General features: G+C 38.7%; 2 protein-coding genes across 3 annotated transcripts; one reads left to right on the forward strand and one right to left on the reverse strand.

Annotated features, from left to right (window-relative positions):
* Window positions 1-1,138: 1,138 nt before the first annotated feature.
* Window positions 1,139-2,228, reverse strand: LOC108049684. 2 transcript variants are annotated; one of them, XM_017130942.1, is made up of 2 exons: window positions 2,116-2,228; window positions 1,139-2,059 (listed from the first exon to the last, which is right to left on the reverse strand). In XM_017130942.1, exons 1-2 carry the CDS (start codon window positions 2,127-2,129, stop codon window positions 1,285-1,287), a joined length of 789 nt encoding a protein of 262 aa, XP_016986431.1. In that variant the 5' UTR covers window positions 2,130-2,228; the 3' UTR covers window positions 1,139-1,284. The 2 variants fall into 2 exon arrangements, with proteins under 2 accessions (XP_016986431.1, XP_016986432.1); XM_017130943.1 differs by having other exon boundaries at window positions 1,139-2,036; window positions 2,098-2,191.
* A 2,671-nt stretch (window positions 2,229-4,899) lies between these two features.
* LOC108049750 (ATP-dependent DNA helicase DDX11) lies at window positions 4,900-7,989 on the forward strand. Its single transcript, XM_017131045.2, has 3 exons — window positions 4,900-6,727; window positions 6,788-6,985; window positions 7,046-7,989. Exons 1-3 carry the CDS (start codon window positions 4,979-4,981, stop codon window positions 7,676-7,678), a joined length of 2,580 nt encoding a protein of 859 aa, XP_016986534.1. The 5' UTR covers window positions 4,900-4,978; the 3' UTR covers window positions 7,679-7,989.
* Window positions 7,990-9,989: the final 2,000 nt, after the last annotated feature.

The following is a 9,989-nucleotide window of genomic DNA, read 5'->3' on the forward strand; positions in this document are numbered from 1 at the left end:
GCACCGGAAATGTGCGTGCAACAATACCACACTCAACATAAACACATTCATACACTGCGACTATTCCTGTGACTGTGACAGTACGTTACGTTTGTCAACTTCCGCTTCAATGGCTGGTGTGCGTAAGTGTTTGCCGCAACAAAGAGGTTTCACAACATCCGCCTTCACATCCGTTACCACTACTGCTGCCTGTACGGTAAATAGCAACAAAAAATTATAAAATAAAATGAAGTAGAATAAACTTTGCGTAGTTTTATTCGCCTTCTTGTTGAGTACATCTCATCTGAAAGTTTGAGTAGTTGTGTGTCTGCCACAATAGTATAAAAATAGTTAAGACACAACTGCAATGCGCATAGAACTTCATTAATTTTTGCCATAATTTGACCAATATGCAAAGCTGTTTTTAGGCTTTGAAGTCATCTAAATAAAGATGGTTTTATTTTTTAAAAAGGGCAATAAGTTGCTAAAAAGAGTAACAGTATCCTGAACTTGCCGACTTTAAACGACTACGGTCGTTGGACGGCAACGGTGCGTTTGTCTCTGTTTTAATATAATTAGGTACTGAAAATGTTATTATGCTTTTATTGTATTGGAAACAACAAAAATACTTGTGCGGCCTGCCGACTGCAACGTCATCAATGTAGCTGACTTTGTGTCCAATAATTCGATTTACTCACTTTTTACCAAGAGGAGGCCGCCAATCAATGGAGACCAGGGCCACCCTTTAATGGCACTTTGAGTGCATTAGATCCAAAGTGGCTGGTAGCAAACTTTATTATTTCAGCTGAGTACCAATAGCCATTCACGCATTCACCGACATACACGTACAATATGAATGTAATATCATATTTTTTCACAAACTTTGAGTTACTGCCTTCATAAAGTGGAAACATTTTCATTTTTTTTTGTAACAATTTATTTGGCATGTTTAATAGCTATCAAAACTTAACATACCACATCACTCAAATAAGAATGGCTTTAAAATCAAGTAAGGCAAAAAGTTTTAATTTTACACAGTCAGATAAGTATTTTATTGTGGACTAATTATTTAGATATCACGTTGCGTTTGTTAGTGCAAGGTAAAAACAGAATATGTACTAGATTTACAATTTTAAGAAGCACTGGTATATTTTTATATATTACCCCTTGTTTTGTTTATAAACCGATATTGCAATTTCACTACCTGAGTTATTATTTTTCTGTACGGTGGTTACTCTAAAAAAATCATTTCGAACAGGATAAATGAAAGTAGGAATATCATTTACGGCGGTGTAAAAATATATTTCACAGGAGTCCGCGGATCCCTGCAATCACTATGAGTAAGTGAGCTAAAGTAATCCAATAACACATGCTCGAATTTTCTGGTTGCTCCTCAGTAAAAAGTTCCTGGGACATCGTGGGTGTAAGCTGTGATGCCTCAATCACTTCAAATGTTCTATTTTGTAGGGAATCATTGAAGACTTCGAAATCATCATTGGAATCCATTTCTACGCAGTTGGCTGTGTATCTACATGAGCACTTTTGACCAACATTAACCATGCAATCTGCATTGGAAGAAAGATCATATCTATCGTCATCGGATTGAGTACAATTCTGTTTGTAAATCCCTGGTTTGGTGCCCAACGCCCCCTCCGAATGTGTTCGCCACAACAATGGTTCCGACGAGTGCAACCGTTTAATGTGGGCTAAATCATCGAACGATAGTGTTCGTTGCATTAAACTAGGACTAGCCTTTAAAGATAGATGTGGCACATTTCGATCTGGGATGCGCTCGGGTATAAACAATTTAGAAAAACACTTTGAATAGGTATTTTGCTTTTGGGGTTTTGTTAGTGCTCGCAGATAATTGTCCTGAGTATTCTGCCCTGCTACAACAACGCGATTAGACTTATCCATTGACAATGCGGAGTGAATAGTTCGCGTTAGCTCGTTCATTGATGGTTGAGTTAGGTAAACGATATCAGACTTTCTATCTGGAATACGGAGCGTTGTATCTCCATCGTCATCTTTCCGCTTTTCTAATGTTTTTTTGACACCTTTTAAAAATGCACGGCAGCCTCTAAAAATATTGCGACAATTTGTTAAACATGTTCATACCATTTTAACTAGGCTTACAGTTGCATCCACATTGTATAAGATTACTTGAAGCTTCCAAGCTTCCAAACAAGATAAATTTAGAGATAGTAAATTAGTCAGTGAGATAGTTTTGTAGTTTCGATGCATTATTTAAATATTTGACTTCTATGTCTTGGTCAACTAGGTAAATGAAAATTGTGAAAAAATAAGTTTACCCCTTGGAAGAAAATTAAAATGTTAAAACGAAGAAATCATTTAACTAACTACAGCTTTTAATTTTCTTACCTATGTTTTTCATTACTCTTATGGTTTTGTTGTCAGTGTTATGTATTCAAATTTTGGAATTTTTTGGCCCAGTGGATGGCGGGATGAACTGTCTGCATTTTAAAGGCAATACACAACCATGCTGTCGGCTTAAGTGCTCTGCACATTTCCGTTGAAAGTAAATTAAATGATATTAGCTTTTAAGTGAATTATTTTCTTTTTTGTCGGTGCTTTTGACGACATCTCCAACCTTTCATGAAATATAGTAGTCAACTTCCTATTAAAACCATCTCCCTTTTTACAAGACTGGTTGTATTCATTTTAATATGTTTTATAAAAAATTAATTATACAATTTTGTTCTATTTTACAGAAAAATAAGCAAAAGCCGTTCTAGTTGCCTACAAGAGATTATATTTAATGAACATTCGAAAACAGTGGTGTCATGTGTAATAAGACAACTAATCTACCAAAATCCTCACTGAAGTCGGGTTTCGTTAACAGCGGGCTGTTACAACAATTGGACAAGTTCGTTGTCGACGAAACCTGCATACTGTGTGGAAAATCAACAACCCATCGATATATTCTTAATGATTCTAAGTTCAGTTTTAATTTGCATTATTAAGGATTTTTATAATTTTTCTTTTCGAACTCCCAATATAGAGAACATTTGGCTTAGAGTGCATTAGAACAATCGGTCAGAAGGAACTATTAAACTAGATTAACATTAAGTTACTATATTGTTTAACTGTCATGTTTTTTTTCTTCTATTAAATGCATTTTACAATGATCGTGTCGCATCCCTGTCTGCATGCTAACAATTCAGCACAAGGAGATGGAGTACAAGGAGAACGATGTATGGTGCTGAAGGAAGCCACTCCGATTCTGAACATGCCCAAGAGATAAGTCTACTGCCCTCCTACAAAGATGCCTCTAGTCCTGGAGGATTACATCGGTGCTGCCAAGATGGATGGGTCGGAACTAAATTGTCTGTTTGGACTCGAATCACGATTTGGAGAGGGAAAAGCACAAGAAAGGAGCGCCGTAGATGAATCAGAACACAACTTCCTGTACTAAGTCAAAGCCACTCTTTTTTAGCAACAATCAACTATTAACTATTCCCATCTTAGTATATCCATAAGATAATTTAAGCGCACCGCAATATACACCCACTGTTGTTGTGAAATCCATTTAATTTGTAATACCCCTGCAAAGTACGAGGAATTTGATTCTATGAATAAATTATAATTAAAACGATCGCTGCTATGCAGCTAAACTAAAAACATCTAAACATGTTTGGATATTTTTAAGCCAATCTAATAATTTTTACCAAATGTTAAATACATACATACACTTGTACATATTTTTTTTGGGGGTGGCTGTACCAGAAACACTTAAAACGGTTTAAATAAAGAAAGAACAATCCTTGAAAATTGCAAGAAGACATGTGCAAAGGAGACATGCCAAAAAAAATGGCGGTGAGAGAGAAGTTGCACTTTTGACATACAAATGTGGCTATTTTTGGCTATTATTGGCCCAAAACTCTAACACCAACATAAAAGCTAGATGTGTATGTATGTACATACGAATTTAAAATACAATTTAAGTCATTAACTCGAAATTCATACATCTAATCAAAATGGACACCGACTCCATTTTGCCAGAGCGAGAAGGAAATGGCGACAGGTTGGACGAGGAAAAAAGACGTAGCATCTACTGAAGCTTAATAGCACTTATGACCAATTGGTAATCAATCAAACCTAAATATTTACTTTTCGACTGCAGCACTTGATTTACATAATACTGATCAATTACTCACAGCTATATATCCAGATTTTACGCCTTTATGCCCGGTTTCACTATTTCGCTGCTTTTCTTTCACTCTTGTTTTCCGATTAATTTTGGCGCTTCAGCGATCGTGGTATTAGTGGTCTTAGTGTCAACACAACCGTCATTGAACCAGACGACTTATCGATATTCGGGGCTATCAATATATCGATTAAAGAAATGAAAGGATTAATTGAAATTTTTATTCTAATGGAACTGAGTTCTGAACTTAAAATATTAGGGAACATACAACATCAATAAAAAGTTATCCATGGACCTATCGTATTGCAAAATCAACGAGGCATACATCAAAGAGAGCCTTCCAAGCGATTCAAGAGTCCATAAACAAATTTATAGAAAATAGTTGGATTACTCAACACGTTTAAAGCATCAAGAAAAAAGGAAATATGGGGATATTTTCCCCATGTTGGCAGCAAATTTCGATCCACTTGTTTGTTCTTTGCGAGATGTTAAGTGCGATAAATATACATATATAGTAAATAGTACATAGTATATAGTACAGTAAATTGATGATTCTATCTAAAAATATTTTTTTTCATTAAAATATCGGCATATTAGATAAAAAAATAAATCTTAAAGTTTAAAATGCTTGCTGTCCCAATAATTTGGTTCGTCACTGTAGTTTTCGTTACTATTACTCTTCCATCGCTAATTCAAAATCCCATCGCTAACGCGTTAGGAAATTTTTATACTTCTGTGTTTGTTATGTTGTTGTCATTCTTCTTCTTCTTGGCGCGTCGTTTTGTTTTCGCCCTTTTCTAAATGTGAATAATTTAAAGAAAATCTGGAAAAATGGCCCAATTCTCGCCTGACCAGCCGCTAGCCACGCCCACTGCCGAGGAATTTGGATTTCCCTACGCGCCATACGAAATCCAAGAGCAGCTGATGCAGGAGCTCTTCCAAGTGCTCGAAAAAGGGCAGGTGGGCATTTTTGAGAGTCCCACGGGCACAGGAAAATCCTTGACCCTCACCTGTGGCTCTCTCACCTGGCTTTTAAGGCATGAGGAGCTCGTGAGGGCTGAAATGCTGGCGAGGATTCGCGGACTAGAACAAGAGCTGGTCGAACTGGAGAAGGAGGGAGAGAAAGTGAAGGACTGGCTTGGGATCCAGGGAAAGTCCAGGATACTGCGGGACGAGCTCCACAAGCTGCAGCACTTGCAAGATCTGCTGGACAAACACGATGAGCAGCTGGTAGAGATCAGGAACCGGGCTAAAATCGTTAAAAAGCAAAGCAGAAAGCCACCATCCAATCAGGAACAACTGGACAGCAGCCAGGAACCCACCTCTGACTCGGATTCCGAGCATGAAACTGCAGATGGACCCCAGGAAACCACCGAGGACCACTATCGCCCAGTGCAGATATTCTTCTGCAGTCGCACCCACTCGCAGCTTACCCAAATAGTTTCGGAACTTCGCAAAACACCACATGGTCGGGCGGTGAGGTGCATTTCCCTGGGATCCCGGCAGCAATTGTGTGGGAATCCCCAGGTGCGCAGCCTCAAACAAGTGGGACTGATGAACGAACGGTGCTTGGACATGGCCACCAAAAAATCGCAGCCCAATCCCAAGAAGAAAAGTCGGCTCTCTGCAGAGGCCAACAGTAGATGTCCATTAAAAGCTCCCTCCTTGGTGGATTCCGTCAGGGACTTGGCTCTGAGTGAACTCCTGGACATTGAGGAGTTGGCCAGCGAAGGAGCCGCCTGTGGTGGCTGCTCGTATTACGCCTCTAGAGCTGCTCTAGAGAAGGCCCAACTGATATTACTTCCCTACCAGCTGCTACTGCAGAAGTCCACCCGTGAGCAGTTGGGCATTAATCTCAAGGGATCCATCGTAATAGTCGATGAGGCCCACAATCTTTTGGACAGTTTGACCCAGTTGCATGGCGCTGAAATTAACCGCCAGATGTTGGAAAAGGCTAGAATGGAGATCTCTGGCTATAAGGAGCACTTTCAAAAACGGTTTAGCACAAAGAATCTCCTGAAAATTAACCAACTCATCTATATAGTCCGGCGGTTGCTAAAAACCATCGAACCGGGTGATGAGTCGCAGACCAACAGCTCAAGAATGCTGCGCACGTATGAGCTAACTGCCGAAGGAGACTTTTTCAACATCGATCTTCGCGAGCTTCTGGACTTTTGCGCACGGACCCGTTTCGCCAGGAAAGTCCAGGGTCATGCGGCCAAAATACAGAGGGAACCACAGCCCAGTGAGAATAACCCACCTGTGGGAACGGCCAGAAGCCTGATTCTCCAGAGATTGGCCAACGAGCAAAAGGAAAAAGAGAAAACAAAGCCAGGCAAGAGGAAACTAGAAAATATCGAGGATAAAGTGGAGGGGCTGCAGGGAAAGGAGGAGCCGATAAGGAAGCCAGACCTGAAAGTAACCCCTTCCCCCATAAGACCACTGCTGGCATTCCTGGAAACCCTCACTAGTAATGCAAAGGACGGCAGGATTCTATTAGACCTTCAAGGGGGAACCCTGAAGTACCTACTACTCGATCCTGCAGAGCAGTTTGCCGATATCCTGGGCGAAGCTAGAGCGGTGAGCCAAACCATTCAAAGTTAAAAACCTTTTTTTTTATCATTTTTTAATCGTTTGCAGGTCGTGGTTGCTGGTGGCACCATGCAGCCCACTCAGGAGCTCAAGAAGCAGCTGTTTGCCAGCTGCGAGGATCGCCTGGTGGAGCGCTTTTACAACCATGTGGTGCCCGAGGATGCGGTATTGCCCTTTGTGGTTTGCAATGGTCCAAAACGTGCACTCTTACGTTTTAATTTTGCGCAAAGGGCTAGCCCAGAAATGGTGGGTTTCTGAATTTCACTGCTTTTCTCTATATTAAATAATTTCCCAATTCGGCTGCAGCTCCAGGAGCTCGCGATGGTTCTCCAGAATCTCTGCCAAGTGATTCCCGGTGGAGTGGTTTGCTTTTTGCCTTCCTACGAGTATTTGGATAAGGTATACAAATATCTGGAGCAGTCCGGGACCCTTGAAAGGATTTCCCGCAAGAAGACCATGTTTCGAGAGGTCGCGGGATCGGCAGAGCAGCTCTTGGAGAAGTATGCGCTGGCCATAAAGGCATCGCAATCGGGAGGAGCCCTACTCTTGAGTGTCGTTGGAGGAAAGCTCTCCGAGGGCCTAAACTTTGCCGACGATCTAGGCAGGGCAGTTTTAGTGGTTGGTCTACCATATCCCAATCGCCAAGCGCCTGAACTTCAGGAGCGAATGCGGCACCTGGATGAAAAACTGGGACCCGGATCCGGTAATGAATTCTACGAGAATCTCTGCATGAAAGCGGTCAACCAGTGCATTGGGAGAGCAGTTCGTCACATCAAGGACTATGCTTGTGTATATCTCCTAGATGAACGCTACGCGACTGCCGGAATACGCGGAAAACTCCCCGAATGGATTTCCCGACATATCGTAGAGGCGAGTGCCGGAAAAGGAGGCTTTGGAGCAGTTCAAGCACGAACTGCTAAATTTTTTAAGAGTAGGTAACGAATATTTGTACCCAATCGTTAAAAAGCCGTCTTATTGTATTATTACACTTATTGTTATATTAAGTCTCATTTTTTAGACGGCCAATTGATGTAAGGGTTATATATTTGCTTAAGGCAAGGATTTGATATTATTACGTTGGTAAAAACAATTTACGACTTTATAAAAGTCAACGAATTTAAAGTTTTTTAAAAAATTATTTGTATTTGCATTAAATATTTGTATTATAGCATATTAATGGGTCATTTTAAAATAAATTATATTGAATAACATTTCTTTAGAATGTTCTGTAAAACAGCATGCAGAACAAATACTGTTAATAAAATTATAAAAAAAATATTAATAAGTTATTTGATTTTAAAACTTGGTCCCATCTTTATTAAGATTTATTTATTTGTAAGTGATAAAAATAATTATATGTGAAATTATTTGAATTTCTATTTATATTTATGAGTATGCCAAATCGAAGGCATTTGATTTATCTTCGATTTCCTTAAATAATACAAATCTAATAACAATTTAAATAAATGCAAAATATCTGGCAGCACTCGCACCAAAGTGTCATCTGGCAACACCAGGGCTGGATTTTCAAATTTGATGACGTTGCCAGTTCGACGACATTCTCTTTCTGGCAACTATCTGTGCGATAGTATCGAACAAACTTAGTTTTCGCTTCCAGCTCTAAAAACTGCTGTGTTTTCCGTGTTTTCTCGTATTAAAAGCTTAAAAAAGTGTTTACTAAATGAAGTTGAACATGTAAAGCTAACAGGATTTGTGCGGTGGATCGGGGACTTAATATTCGAGCTATTCACTTCAAAATTCGACAAAAGGTGTTCAAAAGCGTAAAAACCGCTGTCTGTGTGTGTTTGTGTGAGTGGTAGTGCGTTTTTTTTTCTATGTGTGCAGTTTCATTTTTTTGTTATAAATAAAATGTTTACTGAAAGACAAGTTTAAGTTTGGTTGTTCTTCAATGAGTAGTTTCCTAATTTCAAATAGGTTTAATCTTTTATTTACACTCTACACATGTGGGTTTATTGATAAGACTGTCTGAAAGTGTTCAGGTTTGGCTTTTATCATCGGGTGCAACAAAACCGAAAGATCAACAACAAACCTGAGTCCGCCGCCATTGAACAAATATTTATTATTAATAATCATTTTCCCCGACGATAAAAAATGAGCAACGTCGCCAGTCGAAGAAATTTCCAAACCTTGATTTACGGCAACCTGAGGTTAATTATTTAAAATACATATATTTTACCTGTAAAATATTTATTTGATTAAAAATCTCAAGATTTTATTACATATCTCCTTCGTTTTTTGGCCCATCTAACAAAAACGTCTTTATTTTAAGGCTTAGGGGTTTTATTAATTTCTTAAAACAAATTTACAAAATGTAGTCATTTTTTCTGTTCTGGTTTCCTCTTACAAATATTTCACACGAATTGGATTTGTGTTTTTTAACCAATTTTGGCTTTATTGTTATATAATCTGAAAGGCTATAGAAATGCGCTAACCAATTCCATTCTTTTCTCTAGGCCAAGTACATCCGACTTAACATTCGAGTTATAACACATCTTTTAAAGTAAATTTATAAAATTCCCCTTTTAATTTACAACATATAATGGCAACGATCTTTTTAAAGTAATTTATTTACGTATTATTAATCAATGCATGAAATCATGACTTATTCGTATCTTTAAAATGGCTAATTCAAATTTAATATAGTTAAATTTTAAAAACTGTGCAGAGTATTTAATGTACCACCCCCGTAGAAACCGCCCCACTATTTAGTGGTTATTCTTGTTAGTTGCTGTCGCCATTGTTTTTACCTCACTGACTAGCAAACTCGTTTTGCTTGACTTTGATAAAAATACAGAAAAAAATGCAAATAAGCGATAAAAAGAAGAGGAAGACAACTAGCACACATTTAAAAAAACTGAAAAATCAGCAGAAAGAGCTGAGTGCCCGGTTGCAGTTGCACTTTAGAAGTTGAAGTTAGGAAAAAAAACAATGCGCTATCGTTATCGATAGCCGTTCCTTCTTCTTGTTTACTTCTTGGACTATATCTGTTCTACAACTGTCCATTTCCTCCTCCTCCTTTCTTTGTTCTTTGTGGAGTTGTATGCTCCACTCCATTCTTGATTTCCAGTATCCAAGTCGAAAAGAATCAAAAAGAGCAGACACCCTACAAGCTAAAGGTGGGGTTTAAAGGTCTGTGTCCATGCATCTGAAAGTTAGTTTTCCCAAAGATCAAGTATATTGACTGTATCTTTAGCGAATTCCTGCGTGAATGAATATCTTGTCGGTACCA

Source organism: Drosophila rhopaloa, unplaced genomic scaffold (assembly GCF_018152115.1).
Source record: "Drosophila rhopaloa isolate 14029-0021.01 unplaced genomic scaffold, ASM1815211v1 contig_3, whole genome shotgun sequence".
NCBI classification, from domain to species: domain Eukaryota; kingdom Metazoa; phylum Arthropoda; class Insecta; order Diptera; family Drosophilidae; genus Drosophila; species Drosophila rhopaloa.

Bases quoted from the DNA above. Each gene is read 5' to 3' on its own strand.
- LOC108049750 (XM_017131045.2), top strand. From the start codon at position 4,979: ATGGCCCAATTCTCGCCTGACCAGCCGCTAGCCACGCCCACTGCCGAG. The intron at 6,728-6,787 runs GTGAGCCAAACC...AATCGTTTGCAG, and splicing joins TCCTGGGCGAAGCTAGAGCG to GTCGTGGTTGCTGGTGGCAC. The intron at 6,986-7,045 runs GTGGGTTTCTGA...ATTCGGCTGCAG, and splicing joins AAAGGGCTAGCCCAGAAATG to CTCCAGGAGCTCGCGATGGT.